Source organism: Rutilus rutilus, assembly GCF_951802725.1.
Source record: "Rutilus rutilus genome assembly, chromosome: 6".
NCBI lineage: Eukaryota > Metazoa > Chordata > Actinopteri > Cypriniformes > Leuciscidae > Rutilus > Rutilus rutilus.
Genome location: NC_140214.1, coordinates 5,372,835 through 5,391,251, shown reverse-complemented (window position 1 = coordinate 5,391,251; position 18,417 = coordinate 5,372,835). Strand labels below are relative to the sequence as shown.

The window sequence follows — 18,417 nt, the reverse complement described above, 5'->3', positions numbered from 1 at the left end:
TGGTAAAACTGTAGATAAAATTCACCATCAGATGGCGTCACACTTACAGGACAGATGTGTATTAGGCTATATGAGCAATTTTACGCAGAGAATTTAATGTCCTTATTTATTGTGCAATTAAAATTAATTCAAAATAAAAAAATAAATAAACTAAAAAGTAAAATAACTTTTTTTTTTTTTTTTAAATGAACTGTAATTTAATAACTACTAACAATATTGCATTTCCGTAAGCCTACAATTTATGTAGGTCTAATTCGGACTTGCATGAAAAGAAAAATGAAGGTTTCAGCTCTTTCTAACGTGTTGTTGTGTCCCTTTTGTCCTCCATTTGGTCAAGAATCCATTCTGGAATGTCCCTGTGATGTAAAGATGCAGAGAAATGAAATGCACTTCTATGCAAGACTGGAATTATTCATTTATAAAAGCCACACACACACACACACAGTTTTAGCTGCATACAACCTGTTAACTGTCAGTGTCCCACCAGTGGGAAGCTTAGTGCTCTTTTTTATCTTTTTTATTTTTTCCTATCACATATTCATATTGTATTATTCATCTTAAATTAGGAATCATTCGAAAGCTTAACCTACGGTGGCCGAGAGAGCTCAACTAAAGAAAACACATGCAAATAAAAAAACTCCAGCAAATTAAGAAAACGTGCTGCAAAAACTCAAAACGCACTCACAACGCTAAATACGTGTCTGTATTTGCAGCACGTGTGTGTTGTCAAACTGATGAAGTTTTCTTAATTTGCTGGTGTTTTTTTCTATTTGCTTGTGTTTTCTTCAGTTGCACTTGCAGCACATTGAGTGATCTCAGTATTCATCTTGTTCAACTCAGACATTGCCTTACGATGAAAACGGTAGTTCAGCGGTGTGCAGTCATTCAGAGCATTCAAAGACGACACTTACTGCCTTATGAAAGATCACAGAACTGTAAATCACCGTCACCAAACAGTCATCCACTGAGGCAGAAGACTGTGAAGAAACACAACAGAGTGTTATCATTAATGAAAGAAGCTGTTTGTTATGGGAGCCCGTTTCAACCACATAAGGAAAATGAATGCTTTGGTAAATCATAATTATGACATAAAAAGTTGACTTTATATCATAATTATGACTTTTTTTCTTATAATTTAGACTTATGTCATAATTTTCTGTTATAATTATGAATTACTAAAGCATGATTTTATACGTTTTTCATGCTTTTAAATGTCAATTTATTTTTTTGTCGTAATTACGACTTTTTATGTTATAATTGTGTCAGTCTCAGCATTTTATGTCATAATTATGACATCTATCTTATAATTTAGACTTTTGTCATAATTCTGACATTTTATAGAATTTCAGCTTTTTGTGTCTTAATTATGACTTTTTATCTCATAATTTAGACTTTTATGTCATAATTATGATTTACTAAAGCATCATTTTTTTGCGTATGTGGCTGAAATTGGCTTCCATTGTATGCAGTGCATCTAAACAACGACTGTCTCCAGAGTATTTTTTTTCTGATGGATAAATTATTACACATGTCATATCATAATTAATTAAACACATTAAAAATATTTGATCTGATTAACCCAGTTCAGCTGCTCCTTACTGATTATTATTTCATTCACACTTATAGGATTTCTGCTTGCAGATGTCTGAGTTGTGTACCTGCAAAACAATGCAAAAAGAGAAAGAAAAATGTGTTAATTCAAAAATGAAAGTACAATCGAGTCTTATCATTCCAAACCTGTCATCTGTATACTTATACTTTCTTTCTTCTGTGGAACACAAAAACAATGTAGGCTTGTGTGCTCTTCTCGTGTACTTCTTTCCTTAAAAAATATACCTAATCAGTCCAAATTGTGAACAAATCATTTAGACCAGTTTTGGGAACAGGATCAACAGGTTTTCGGGCTACAAAAGTATTTAGATGCATTTGATTCTTTTAAATGGTCAAAAAGTACACCTACTTGTCTGTCTCGGGGTCAGATGGTGTAGTTGTTGGAATATGTGTCACTGAAAGGAGAAAAACATGCAGATATTTGTAGGCCATTAAGAGTGTCACCATTTTTATAGCTGAACTGATTTGTGATCTTACCAGGTTTGGGTTCATTGACAGTGAGTTGAACAGGAACCTGCAGATCTCCTACAGAGCAGAGGTACCATCCAGAATCACTGAGTCTCAGTCCAGTCATCAACACAGTGAAGGAGCTTCTCCCATCATCACTGATCTGGACTGATGATTTCTGGGATGTTTTAGTCCTCTTCTTAGTGTAACAGCCCTCATCTTTATATCTGCACCACTGTTTGAGTTTATTCTTATATCCAGAACTGTAGAAACACTGGACACTGACATTATCACCTTCATGTCCAGATACACTGCTGCTCTTCACATACACATCAGGAGCTGAAAACAGTCAAAAAGACAATAAGATTTGTCCATCAATTGTCTTATTGGCTATAAAATGTAAATAGGCCTATCTAAATTCCCTTGATATTGATTTATTTGATATTTGTAAGTGTTTACTATATGGTTGGTAACGCACTTTATTCAAAACTGGTTTTATTAAACAGTTACAGTCACAGAACCGGAAAAATGTAAGGCAAGGCGGATGTGTCGGATTCTGCAGTTGATCTCCATATTAAACACGCTGCAAAAGTTCACAACACAATCACATATAGAAACGTGCTGCAAATAGCACAGAACACAACGGAAATGTTTCCAGGGGACCCCAATAAGTGACGAACCCGGCTGGGACATGCTTATTGCTGGTGAGCATCCCTATGCCCTACTCCCTTGAAGTGGGGACTTTGGAGTGAGACACTTGTGTGCCATAGCGGTGCCACTTTACGAAGGGAGCAACGAAAGACAACGTAATTTCCTCATTATTTTCACCTGGGATGTTCCTATGACAGCGCAGACGGTGTCCATCAGCTGAATATCTGTTCTTACAACAGACATTTCTTATTATTGCTGTTAAATACTGTTGCAAATTAGCCTGGGTTTGCCTTGCGCGCAGCGTGATTTTATTCACCATGGACCAGATTTTCCCCTCAAAAAAGGAACCAATCACAGAACGGGGAGGGAGCAAGACGATGACGACGTCTATGCGACACACCGAAGCAGTTTGTTTATATCTATGGATCCAACATGGCAGCAGACGCGAAGTTACCTTTCGATGCAGCCTTAGATAGTGTTCTAAGTAGTTTAGAAGGCAAGTTTATTTCGTCTTCTTCCTCGTCGAATTTCTGTCGCTCTACATATGTCATCTGGTATAATTGAAATGATTGGCTATGAGCTACGTACAGGCGCATTTGATAGACATTCGTAGCGCCCAATAAACGGCTCTGTGCATTCGTAAACCACGCCTCAAATACGATAAAATTAACATGTGGTTCCCAGACCACGTCTCAATGAGATGAGGTCTGACGTTAGCCAGGCTAGCTGCAAATATACATTTTATGTTTTGTTTATGCTTTGGACCCTGCATTACCTAACATTTATTATGAAACTTGTTTAAACATAACATGACAACATTTGTACAATGTAACTGATGTATAAATTAATATCTTACCCTGATGTTCTATTTCTCTATCTTTCTTATTTCAGCTCATTGTTAACTATTTTCTCATTTGTATTCTGATGACATTGAACATATTGTTAATGTATATTGTATACAAAGTTGTATGTCATAAACATGTCATCTCTGTATGTTTTGCAAAAAAAGAAAAGAAAAAGAAAGAAAAGAAAAGTAGACATTGAGTTATAAGCAAGTCCCAGCCTGGTTCGTTGGGGTCGCCTGGAAACATTTCCGTTGTGTTCTGTGCTTTTTGCAGTGTGTTTCTGTATTTGGTTGTGTTGTGAGTATTTGAAGCACACTTGTGCTGTAAAACTGATGATGTTTTCTTAATTTGCGGCCTTTTTTTTTTCTATTTGCATGTGTTTTATTCAGTTGCATTGTGCTCTGCCACCGTATGAACAAATCTAAAAATGTTCCACATATGGTTGAAAATACCATCATTGGCCTAGAGAGAGATACCATTCTGAGAGTTAAGACTATAAAAGAGGAAGGATGCCCTCCCTTCACTGTCACACTGCAGCCACTCTGTGTGACTGTATGACTGCTGGCCTTTAAGAGAAAATAAAATTAGTCAATTTGTCTCTTAATTAAAGGGATAGTTCATTTTGAAATTAAATTTTGGTATGTTTTAGCTTACCTCAAGGGCATCCAAGATGTGTCTTTTTTTCCGCAGTAGTTTCAATTTTGATACTTTTAAGTCAAACCGATCTTATCTGTCAGTCCTATAATGCAGGTCTATGGTCACTGTCTCAAAGAGCATGCACAGAGTCCAAATAAAAAATTCCCCATTGTCCAAATTAAACAATTCCCCATCGTAAGTACACATTGATGGCCTAAGACACGAAACGAGCGGTTTGTGTGAGAAAACGAACAGTATTTATATCGTTTTTAACTCTTATACACAGCCACGTCCAAGTGATCTGAGGGCGCGCGCGCATCCTGGTGTGTGACGTGTACGCACCTACTGGTGCATAGATATATATATACACTAGAATAGATGTCGCCTTGCCTACGGCATTCGTTTTACAATGAACTGGAGATGGTCCTCACTGCGGAACATGAAATCCACGGGGAGAAATCCCACCTTACATATACCTAAACCTACCCATCTCCACCCCTTAATCCCTAAACCCACCCCTAAACCTACCAATCTCCTACCCTTATATCTGGATCCAACTCCGCCCCCCGGATCTCGTGTACTGCATTGAGGTGCTACTGATGAACTGCCGTAGCCAAGGCGACATCTAGTGTATATTTCTATGCACCAGTCTGCGTACACGTCACACACCAGGATGCGCGCGCGCCCTCAGATCACTTGGACGTGGCTGTGTATAAGAGTTAAAAACGATATAAATACTGTTCGTTTTCTCACACAAACCGCTCGTTTCGTGTCTTAGGCCATCAATGTGTACTTACGATGGGGAACTGTTTTAATTTGGACTCTGTGCATGCTCTTTGAGACAGTGACCACAGACCTGCATTATAGGACTGACAGACAAGAACGGAATATCAAAATTGAAACTACTGCGGAAAAAAAGACACCTACATCTTGGATGCCCTTGAGGTAAGCTAAAACATACCAAAATTTAATTTCAAAGTGAACTATCCCTTTAAGCGAGGCGCATCTCAAACGAGCCTTATGACTTTACGAGTCGGTTCTTTTTATTAAGTTAAAAGGCTTGTTCACACTGAAGCGGCGCTGCACAGACCGATCGGTGTATGACATGAATGCACAGCGAGAGCGATTAGCAGACGACACTGTATGCTTTTGAATCGGTCTCGCGGTACTTTGATGACATACACCGATCGGTCTGTGCAGCGCCGCTTCAAGTCGAACAAGCCTAAAACATACAGCAGAACCAATGTTGTCCGATTCCCAAACGGTTCTTTTTGCTGCTTCTTGAGACCATAGAACTTGCGAACATAGTTGGCTAACAACGGCCGTGTCCCAATTCAAAGGCTGGATCATTCAAAGGCCACGAAGGTCGGACTGAACGTTGTTAAATGGGACGGTCTAGCCTGAGGATTGTTCTTGTCACCAACTGTGACAGCTGTCGTTGATGAGTGATGAGTTATTAAACTCTCTTAAAGGGGTTCACAAACTGTCTACATATGTTCACCATGATCCATTTCTATGATAAAGAGTAAACTATAATCTTATAAATCTGAATAAACTAACTTGCATCTTAGTAGTATAGCCTAAATCAAAATTGGAATTACTTTGAATATTTTTTTAAAGTATTTTTTACATAGGCCTATGTATCATTAGATTTTTGATTAAAATGAAACCCAATACTTTAAAGGTGTAATTCGGTTTACTTGTGTGTACAGAAATACATTTTATAACCCAACAACACTTAGCCTACCTTTTACATTATTTACAATGTTATTTATAGCTTCATTATTTCATTTTTATATTGTATTATAGTTATAATAAACATAACCCAACAACAACACTTGCCTTTTACATTAGCCTATTTATAACGTTATTTATACCTTCATTATTTATTTTTTTATATTCTATTCTATTTTAATAAATTGCATTGTCAGAAAAAAAACTGTAATTCGTAAATCGTAATTTGGAAAGAAGTTTTTTACCTGATTGTACCGTCAGATACAAATAATAAGCAGCGTCTACGATGGTAAAGTCACCAATCTCCACAGCGCACCAGTAATATCCAGAGTCGGAGATCTCCAGTTTGTCCCATCGCACTGTAAAAATACTCTGGTCTGGATAATCAGTGATGGAATATTTTCCTTTCTTTCCTGCATATTTATGGCAAGTGAACCAATTTCCCCCCCAACACAAATATTTGCGGTTTTCTTTATATTGTTTATCATACACACATGGAATAATGCCAGATGATCCAGATTTCACTGCTATATTAAGTTCCAGTGTATTAACTCTAGCAGCACCTGTAGACAAGAATAAACGTAGGGGAGAAAACATAAAACACAAACTGCACATGATGTATATAGAATAATTTTAACTTAAACCATTTAAAAAACGTAACAACAGACTGTACAATGGTTTAGTAATACTTTAAACAAAATTATATATATTTTACCTGAGATGTAAAGTAAAATCCCAGAGAGAATCAGAAGGTAAATCATGTCTATAGCGGAGTGTGTGTGCATGAGAGGAGCTGGTGACTTCTTGAACTGTCTCTGTTTCCTCCTGTTTCCGTATCAGAGCAGAAATATCATCATCGCCTGAAACCACATAAGCGTCAGCAAGTGAGAAAAGCAGCAGCAGCAAACTCAAACTATCACAACACAACAATCAACATTTTCCTTATGGCTAATTTGATTTGTGAACAGGTTAAAGCATGTTAAAAGATACTGTAGTAGTGATATAATCTGAATAAGCAGATTCTCTTTTACTCAAAAATACTAAAACACTTTCACCCAGAACTGAACAAAATGTTGTATTATTCAAGTCACAATTGACAAAACTGTGAAAGTGATTCACGAGTTCACATGTTGATGAAATCTGATGTAATATTAAAATGCGTATTTGGCTTGCTGTCCGGGGGGAGAGCTCCGAGCTCGGAATTCAGCCCGACCCCAGAGTACTCCCCCCTATAAATGTATAGATCATAGGTATCTATGAGCAGACCCAGCCGAATGTGAGGTGATGGGGTGGTGGCTGGATGCTGAGAAATTAGTCATGAGACAGGAGGTAAGGGAAAGCTTTATTTATACTGGCTTCTTGTGCTGATTGGATGATTACCTGAACATGCTCCTCCAGAACTGTGTTACATAAAACTTCATTTAACACAAACTATTATGTTTAATTGTTATTTAGTTTTTTAATCATGGGTTTTACAATATACATCAAATATTACAACAAAATATTTCAAAACATAATCCATAGCAAAGAATATGGGAAATTATATTAAAGTTTGAGATAAAAAGTATTGCATCCATCCCCAGTGTCTCATATTTCCTTAAAATATTCACAATTATGTACTTAAAATGTATTCAGGAATATTTAAAAATGTGTTGTGGCTACATTGGTTCCTGTAGTGAGTGTAAAATAATAATGTGTGAGTGTGAATCTGCACTGTGGCCTTTGGACAGAAACCAACCACACAAACACACGAGTCAGTAAAGAAGCAACACATTCACACAGAGACTGACCTCAGCTCCACTGGCACTGTTCACCACATGGACATCAGATACAGTGTGATACATACAGTATATGGGCAGACCAAAAAAACTGATGTCTCTGATAGCAATTCAAAAGAAAAAAAAGTGTGTATCAGAATATAGCAACATACTGTTATGACTTTCAGGAACGAACCCATGCGCAGACAGTCTTCAAAACAGTTTATTATAGACAGAAAAACAAAACCCACAAGGGGGCAAATAACATAGACTGGGGAAAAATACAAATCACAAAACTAGACTTAGACAATTAACAGACAGCAATCACTAGATGAATCTTCACAGAGAAATCACACAAGACTACTCACATGATAATACAAAACGAACCAGCAGGACAGGAAACACAAGGGGCTTAAATAGGAGAGAAAATGATAAGGACAACAGGTGATACTGATTAAACAATAATGACAAACGAGGAGAACAAGGGGGCAGGGTAAGGGATCGAGACAACACAAGCGCACAGCCCAAACAAAGGCCATGTGCTTGCACACAAAACATGGGTCTGTCATGATCCTGCCTCAAGACTAAGGAAAAAACAAGGACAAGAGGGCAGAATCATGACAGTCACTAATTACAAGTGTCAGCTATTAAATGACATGGCTGTTATCTTTGCAGCACAAACAGAAAAATGTGTGGCTTAGTTTCAAACAAGGAGTGAAATGTTTCAATACATAGTCCGGGTTAGTTGAAACATACCCAGAGGTGAGATGTAACATTATGATACTCACCGGGGCGATATGTAACATTAGGAAATTTATTACAAATTTATTTTGAAAGCTTTTTATTCAACACAGGCTTTTTAACATAATTGGTGTGTGTGTGTGTGTGTGTGTGTGTGTGTGTGTGTGTGTGTGTGTGTGTGTGTGTGTGACAAAGTGGAATAAAATGAGCAAATGTGCACCAGCTTCAACAATTGAACACTATTTGTGCTGTTCCTAGTTGGAAAAATTGGAAGCGTTACAATTAACATGTTACCGTCATTTCAGGTCTTCCCTACACATTACAAAACAAGATGAGATTTACAGCTGGTATTAAGATGTGCTTCGATCGGATCACAAGTAGACGAGGGAGACATAAATGTTTACACCTGATGTTTTAATCCGTCTCTTTTGTTCACTTTCAAAAACTTCTGTCCTGATTTCTTCGAGGGGAGGGTCTATGGGCGGGTAAATTTATGGACTTTTTCAGATCTTTCGATCTAATGGACGAAATAAACTCACAGAGAGCAGTAGCTTTCGTTTCTGCTCTGACAGCCACTAGACCAGCCGAATGTGTTGAGTAGAAATCAGGAATGATTGATTGAATGATGATACACTGACGCATACTTTTTTTCGTCTTCAAAGCAAACTTGGGTCTCCATCCAAACTTTAAATCTCGTCTGGCTAGCACACTTCCCATAATGTTAACGCATTATGTCAGTAGGTGGAGAGAAGACGGTCCGTTGAACAAGCATCTGGATGCAGTCTCAGGATAAAGACTTGATGCTTGATGACTTGATACTTGAATCAAGTTAAAGTTGCAATCAGTTTCTTCCATGTTAAACAAAGAAATGATGATGAACTTGCAATTTTAATTTGACTCTCTAATGGTTGAGGAAGTTACACATGTCTTGACTCTTGATGTGTTGAGGCCTGTGTCTTGATGTGGTGTGCCAGAATGTCCCCACAATATCAAATATTTCTGGTATTTTCTGGTACACTTTGTGCTCATAACATACCTAAACCACACACACACACACACACACACACACACACACACTGAAAAGTCCACAGAGGAAAGGAGTCAAAAGATTTTTTGAACTACAAAAAAAACTACTACTACTTTTATTGTACATGTGCATGTTTGTAAAAATGCACATGTAAACAGAAAGTGAAGAAATGATACGCACACAAATATATACCTACAAAATATGTTAAAATAGACTATCACATTTCAAAGAAGGCTAGTTATGAACTTGACTAATAGATTAATTTATGGTCCGTATAACGCTGTTCATATGGGTCCTTCTGAAAAAATGGGGCAGGGAGGGGGATCAAGCAAACCTAAAGTTAACTTAATGTGTTTATATCTGTGGATCTGTTAGATGTTCATGTAAAGCAAGCCTAAAAAAAAAAAAAAATTGTCTTGTGATAGTTAGTTCTCTTCTGTTCCTGTGTTATTCTCGCTGTTGTTGTTCACAAGTTCACACTTATATATAATTAGATGGAGTAAAGCTTTATGCGCATTTGGCTAACTAAAAGTGTGGAGAAGGGGTGGGGGAGGGATGCTGATAAACTGTAAACGAACAGAGGCAAGTCTGCTGTATATATACCTCTTATTGTTAAATACACTGAACAAAATTATAAACGCAACACTTTTGTTCTTGTCCCCATTTTTCATGAGCTGAACTCAAAGATCTAAGACTTTTTCTATGTACACAAAAGGCCTATTTTTCTCAAATATTGTTCACAAATCTGTCTAAATCTGTGTTAGTGAGCACTTCTCCTTTTCCGAGATAATCCATCCACCTCACAGGTGTGGCATATCAAGATGCTGATTAAGATCATACGAACCAGGCAGAACAGAATTTACACAAGCATCTTATTTCATTCTCCAAACTAAAATTACAATTCCATTCTTGTTTGGGTATCAAGCCCAACAAAATATCACTGACACACATTCAGACAAGAGTCAGGTGTGTAATGTAAAAAGCAGAATTGAGAACCTTTTCATACATTGTAAATTTCAGGGTGTTACGAACTGCTCAGAGACTTGGGGTGAAGATCCAAATGCAGATTTATTGGGACAATCCAGAATCATAATACATATTACAGGAAAAAGGTCAAACACACACGCAGAGAATCAAAAACCCAAGACACAGGAAACTAGGATAACGCTCAGAACTGCAGTGCAACAAGACATTTCACAAAGTAAGAGTGAATACACAGGGCTTAAATAGACAAAAGTGAACAAGATAATAACACACAAGTGGAAGTATCAGAACATGATTATCCAGGCAATGGGTTATGGGAAATGTAGTTCATGGTGAGATAAAGCAGAATGATGGAGTGCCCTCAGCTGGTGGTTGTGACACAGTGACAGTTATCACAGATATGTCAAATAAATGGATACATTTATAACATTGGATGGCCAAAATAATTTAAAAACGTTTTTTTTTCTTTGACGTTTCATAATCGTTTTACCATTTAAATTTTGCTTTGAAATGGCAGGTTCCATTGTGACAACATGCCCCACTAGATTGGTCATTGTAGAATGCAGCCTGGTCTCATTGTTAATACGTAGGTATTAATACGTAATTTTCAAAGATAGAAAACATACTTTTTGTACCTTTGGATATATGCTAAAACGTAAGATATGGACATATCTGCAACATTTAAACGTAACATTATTACGACTTTATACCTACAAAACGTTAACTATTTACGAATCTTTCATATCATATATATCTGTATAATTTCCCTTTTACCGTTTTATAGATAAATGTAAGATCCCTTAACCCTACTCCCAAACCTAAACATACAGAATATAAAAAGGATCAAACGTAATGGACAGAGATGTGTAGGGAAATGGCAGTTTTATTAACAATATAGCATTAAAAGATATTATACATAACCATTTCATAAAACTAAGTTACGTAGGCTACAATTATGAAGAAAAACAACAGACATGTAATCACAATAAAACATTTTTTGCAAAAATGTCAAAACCGGTACCAAAAGTCGTTCACATGACGATGTGTTGCAGTCGCAGTCCTCTCTGTCAGTATATAATAGTTTTGAATGAGTTACAGATCAGAATTTAAATTATTAATCCATGACAATGTTAATCCGGCTTCGCTCTGTGTGAACGTGCGCGCGCTTCTCCATTTCAAATGTAGTTCACCGACTAAAACACGGCATGTCGCAATTTGTGACGAAGCAGGCGAGAGCCAATGAGCGTTTGATATATCACTGCCGTAAAACATGTCATAATGCTTCTTGAGGGCGCAATTTTTTAATTAGTAATTAATAATCAATAATCAGGGGGGGAAATACTGAAGCTTCCCCAGGCGCCGCCATTGATTAGTAGACCATCACTTGCTGTTAGCATTCCATTGACTCCCATTCATTTTGGCGTCACTTTGACAGCGAATAACTTTACATCTGAGGCGTTTAAAGACTCCATTTGTCCATTATTTATTTCTAAAGAAACACGAAAATGTATAAAAGGCTCCATTACCTTGTATCTTAAGTTATGGCCCCGTAGAAGCAGTTTTTGTAAAAATAGGCTAACGATTGCGTCATAACTACACAACTCTCTGTCACACAGTAGAGAGATTACCGTATGGACAGGAGGAGAAGCTCGCGGGCAATTGGGGGGACGTGGAGGCAAAATGACAAAATAATTAATCAGAATACTTAGCAAAAGTTTCTCCTGCTCCTAGCTCATGGACACCTGCTACTCACACTCTCCGTCTCTGCAAGTTTCAGAAGGGAATGATTCAGATTTCTCTTGGCACAGCTACTAGAAGACAGACAGGTTGCTCACGTCACATCTACGTCGTCAAGCTCAGTTTGAGTCTGCGCAGTACCAGAGCCCGTCTACGGAGAGCCTGCCCACTCCCTATTAAGTCCAATTGTACCGAATTTTGCTTGTAGTTCCACCAGAGTTCCACTGGGGGCGATCGCCATGAGTGCAAAATGAATGGGAGTCTATGGAGCTAGACGGCTAAATGTGTCTCTTTCACCTGATTGCCGTTGAGAAATCTCAGATTTGAGTGTAGATTTTGCAAGTTCAACATGGGTTATAGGTCGAAAGTTGAATGAACGAGTACTTATGTCCTTTCGATTTCTTACAGGTTGAGTTGTTGTTGCCCATAACACGCTAGCATTCTGCTAATGAACGCTGATTGGTCAGTGAAGGACTGATTACGACCAGAGATACCACTTGATGGCATCGTGGCATCCGAAGCGGGACCAGAAACAAACAAAACAAAAACTCTTCTAGCACGTGTATTTACCTGTGTCAGCTGTGTTGTCGATGCCTCCAGAGAAAACAAAGTGCAGAGCGCGAAAGCACCAAAGTGACTGAAGGATTGCCGTAAAGCAGTATCTCTGGTCGTACGATGTGTATGACGTCATTGACACTTTAAAACATTTTTTAAGCAAATAAGTGACTCTAAAAAATCTAACACCCAGCAATGTGTAATTTCTTTGCATCTCCTTTCGAATACAATATTCAAATTACTAGACGAAAAATTATATCCTGAGAAAAGTGGATTTTGGTTGGTATAGCGCCATAGACCTCCATTCATTCTGCACTTGTCCTGTGAGCGCCCTTATATGGAATCAGAGTGGAACTGCAACCAGTTCAGAAGCCGGAAGTGTACTGAGAGTGAAACTTCTCGCCTTATTAGACATTCTCTGGCAGTACGCTCAGCCATCAGGAAGTGAGTGCTTCTAATTGACTTCACTTTTCTCCGTTGAATCCAATGGGGTCGCTGTGTCCATTTCTTTTACTGTCTTGTAATTCATCGCGAGCACGGGATTTGACGTTTACGCATAAAAAAAGAATATTTTATAAAAAATATTTTTATAAACATATTCATTTATTTATTTTGTACTCACTGTTAATGCCTGTAACCTTTCATTTGCAATAATAAAAAGACATGAGCAGACATTTGTCCATTACCTGTGTATAATATAAAATATGTATCTTTCTCTGTCTGAATTTACTTGTGCAGAGTCACACACAGTTAATTATTCATAAATTGTTTGGATAGTGACAGTATGAACAACAATAGTGACACTGTGTTGAGTGCAGTGCTTATGTTGAGGGAGTGTAATAAAGTAAACTGCAACAGAATAGTCTGGAAGGAAGGATTACAATAGATTTTTATTGAGAAACAGAATTATTTCAAGTGTGTTGGGGTTTAGACGATTCCTCTTCTCGGACAAAATCTCTCCAGCCTTGGAAAAGATCCTTTCACAAGGAACAGAAGATGCAGGGGAACATTAAAACGCCAGTGCCGGCTGGTATTGTAAGAACTGATTTTCCTGCTAAAACAAAACGCACCCTGCAATAAAGCCATAAAATGCACCCTGGACAGCAGATAGCAAAGACAGAGCACAGAACCTTGTCCTGCCCAAACTTATCTCATTGTCCCCTTGTTTGACTTCAACTCATCCCCCCTCTCCCTCCTCAAGGCACTGAAAGTTCATTAAGAATGTCTATATAACACATATGGTGTATCTTGTGAATATGTTGTTTTTCCTTTTCATGTTTGGTATCATTTTAAGTGTCGCAGTGCGATTGGTAAAGTGGTCTTAATTTCATTGCAGTCATTGGTTTAATGAGAAAGATTGAGAACTTAGGAGAATCCTGTATCTCTCTGGCTGATATCTCTTTACGATATCCCAAGAAACCAGGTGCTACCCCCCTCGGGTACATGGATTGGCCCAAATAACTCTAAACAACATTTGTTTAACCCCTGTTGTTCTGGTCTGGTATTTAAGGTGAGGGGACAGAGCAATCTTTGGGAATCTTTTACCAGGAGAATCCCCCGCACAGTAATACATGTCAGTATTTTCCTGTTGGAAAACCCTGACACATTACTGTGTGTCTTTGTCAGGAAAACATTACTTACTTTTAGAGTCATCTTTGAGTAAATGATGTCATATATTTTTTGAATTGGCTTTTAATAATTTACTTCTGTAATTGGCATGAGATATTTTTACCTGACAAATAAATGTTACATCTTGATTTATTCTGCATTCTTTTGAAATCATTATTTCCAGTAGATTAATGTGTAGTCTGGTGTTTCCGCAAATTTTGTCCAGAATAGATCAAACTGGAGGCACTTTGAATGGACCATGGGGCACATCTTAGGAAGACCTCCTGATTTCTGACTATTCCCTGACTTAGCATGTTGTACGCTGCAAATATTATAAAAAATTACACCTATGGGTCTGCAGTGAGCGGCTGCATTGGGTAAAATATTTGCACTGCACCCTCTGACTATTTCAGGACTGGCTAGTTTGTGATCGTGAGCGCGCAGTCGCGACGTGACGTCTCAAAGCGACACTAGGTCCGTGATGAACGAATAATTGAAAGTATGGGATAATCAGAATAATCAAAGATCTAAATTAATTCATAATCAATATTTATGATTATTTTCTAATCAGAAATACGATCTAAATTTGATTATCGTTTGAAATTGGAGTCAGATTAAGCGTAGAGCTAAAGTAATACTAAAACTAAATTCCAATAAATTAAGTGAACTTCACTGGAGCGCTGAAAAGACATACACGCTTTAAACCTTCGCCAGGCCGTTGGATTCCGTCATTGGGCCAATGGGTGGTCCTTACAAAGTGGTGACCCCGACGTGATTCTCCAGGTTGCGACTGTCTTTTCAGCGAAATATTGGGACTTGCAACAAGTAAGAGAAAAAAGATGTCCTTCTCTTTCTTCAGCCGTTTGGTAAGTCAATTCTCTTTTGCCTTTTAGAAGTGTCGAGGGAAAATTCAGACGCACCTCATATAGACACATTTGTAGAATGGGTCGGCATACCCAGTTAGACCGGAGAACGCAAAATCCGGTGGGGCTTGAGAATTAGATACAACCACATATCAGGGACATGATAGCGGCAGTGTAGATGAGAAAAGATATCCCTTGCTTTAACTTTAAATACCTCCTTGTTTGTCTATGCAACAAGTGATGAAACCTAAATTGGGATAACATCATCCACATTTTATTCTGGTACTCAACAGAGGGTTGAAAACTAAAAACTTAAATTCTGAGGTAAATAATGTTGTAACATTTAATTATTTGCTTTGCTGCAACAACATTGCAATAATGGAAATAAGAAAATGGTCACGCTAACTTGTGAAAAACCTTGTGAATTGATGAGCTAAAAGATAACAAGTAAAACTGTCTCACTTGAATCCTTTGTGTGTGAAGTGTAAAGTTGGACAAAACAGTGTAATTAAATTAGAACATTTCAAAAGAAATGATCTGAGAAATTGATCCCAGTCCTAGAGAACAGCTGCTATGCAGAAGTCCTAGAGGCTGAAATTTGGAAAAATACGCTAAATTCTAAAACTGATGCATATAATGACAATTATTGTGTTACTAGAGGCTTGTAACCAGGCCTGATAGTGTCAGAGGACATGCATAGCTTGTCCCTATCTTATGAGATAATTTAGACAAAGGCCAATGTGAATTACATCAAAGTAATCATTGTTCTTTGAAAATCTTTCAATAGTGTCAAAAAGTTCATGACTGATGTCCCATATATGGTTTAAACAACACCATTTAAGGCTCAGTCTTATAAAACATAGCTTTTAATTTGGTTTTATACCAGACTTTGCAATCACTGCATTATTGTATGCTTTCGAGGTCTCAAAAGAGACTGATAAAAGCAACAAACCATAAAACAATTTTGGCGCCCTCCATGAGACCTGTTTGTCCAACCTTTATTTCATATTCAAATAAGATTCTTAAAAGAATGCAACTGATAACATCTCAGCCTAAAATAAGATAATTGTGTCCAATTCTAAATTGTAGTCACAAAAATCTTTAAATTGAGCAATGATTTGACCCATGTTTCTCAATGCCTGCAGTCCATTGAATGTTCACAGCATCAAAGCAGCTGTAACTGGTTTCCAGTTTGGTTGTTGCTGTGTACACAATGATCATGCCAGCACAGCTGGAGCTGCAGGGCCAATCACCTTCTAAAAGATCAGTGAGAAGATAACAAGTCAGTTTGGACACATTACTCAGTAGAAACACCCGAGACCAGTAAATAAAATTGGTTTGATTTATACAATTTTATAAAATATAATTTATATTATGACCAGATTGTAATATATATTATATTGTAATGGCCAAGAATGGCTTTAATCTCGTGAGGATTCAGCATTGGGTTAGAAGAGAAAAGAATGTTTAATGAGAATTAAAAGAATCAGAATGTAGAAAGATGGTACGTGTATGTAGGGAACAAAAGTGTTGGGAGGAATGAGATAATAAATGGTTAGAGAAAGTATTGGTAAGAAAGGAAACTGAAAGGAATAATGAATCAGAAAGAACTTCTTTACCTTCTATTTGTGCAAAAATCTTTAATGAGAGAAATTACAATGCTCAGTATATACCAACTAAAATGATCAACCTGATTACCATGTCTTAAATATCCATCCAAATCCACAGGATGATTTAATTTTGATCTAATAGATCTTTAACCCAGTAACAAGGGGAGGTACAAATTTAAATTTTCTCTTGCAACAAAACCACAAACAAAGTGGTGCAAGTGTTAAAAAACTCCTCTCTGGGAGCTTCAGCTTACATGGAATCTGATCAGGAAAGGTATTTTACTGGACATGTAAGAACAGTTTGTGTGAAATGTAAACATCAGGCAGAAAATCTAAAGTCTTTATGGACCACAGAGATCCAAATGGTCAAGAGTTGAATGGCACCATAAATTCCAAAGGCTAAAACAAACAAGCACAGCACCACACCTGGTGATCTAATTGCTCTAAACACAGATCTGGCTAGTGTAAATAAACATCATCATGTAAAGAGATTGCCCTAGCAGACCTGAGGGTCCTAATGCTCACAACACAGCAGACTGTGTGAGTTTAGATGCAATAGCAGTCAGATCTGACCATTATCACTGTTTAATTGACCTTTTCTTTACTAAAACATGATCATGATAATGATGCATGTCTTTGTAAACTAAAACAAATTTTCTTCTAATGGCGTAAAATCTTAACAGATCAAAGCCATCAGTAACAACTGTCTGGCAAAGGCAATCAAATAAATATTGAGATCGACCATCTATCTTAATGCAATTTGTATAAAGGCTCAAGATTAAACTGTGTTTTCCTCTCTAGGTCTATTTCCCTTACAGGCTGACAAATGACTTTCTTTAGATCCAGATTCCACAAGGGTCTGGTCTCGCCTGCCCTAAGCAGGACACACAGCTTTACATTAGGAGATGGGGATGGAGAAACTTCAAGGGGCCGCTCACACCTCATAACACTACAGAAGTAGCTCCTGTATGTGGCCTCCCAGTTTAGAACTGGAACTAAATTATGCAACACAAATTATGGTAGGATAAAACACCACCCATCTCCTATACACAAACATAATACACACCATCACTATGATAATCTTAGAACATCTCTACCTGGCATAGATCATAAGACTATCCAGGCCAAAATTATTCACATCATGCAATACATCATTCACCTTCATACATATAGGACAAGGGAAATTATTTTAATAATTTCTTTTCAGCATTACAGTCTTGTCAACTTCCTGTATGTAAATACTGTGCTGTGCATAGGACATGCATGGCTGTGGTCACACATCAATTGATTTAAATCCACATAAAAAATCTTATTGAGACCTATTAATCAATGCAACTGGTCTATGGACAAAATATTTTTTATGTCCAGTCGTTAGCGTTGTTGCAAACCAGGAGGGCCCCCTAGTTTCCAACAAATGACTAATGACAATGATCTAAACAGCTAAATCTAAAATGCAGGCATTTCTATTTGTCAACTATACAATTCAGACCTGCACTATTGAGTGTGACCTAGCCTGTACATCAAATGCACAGAGGATAATTACTAAGTTAAACCAGAGAATTTAAATCTCTGTTTCTATACATTTCATTCTCTAATTGAATCGATTAAAAA

The 18,417-nt window shown here is 37.4% G+C and overlaps 1 protein-coding gene across 1 annotated transcript in view; it reads right to left on the bottom strand.

Moving 5' to 3' along the window:
* Positions 1-309: 309 nt before the first annotated feature.
* Positions 310-18,417, bottom strand: part of LOC311292316 (uncharacterized protein) — a 34,358-nt gene continuing 16,250 nt past the window's right edge. The window contains exon 6 of the mRNA XM_084411959.1: positions 310-356. Within this exon, the coding sequence (XP_084268085.1) occupies positions 333-356 (24 nt within the window). The 3' untranslated portion in view covers positions 310-332. The remainder of the gene's footprint in view (positions 357-18,417) is intronic.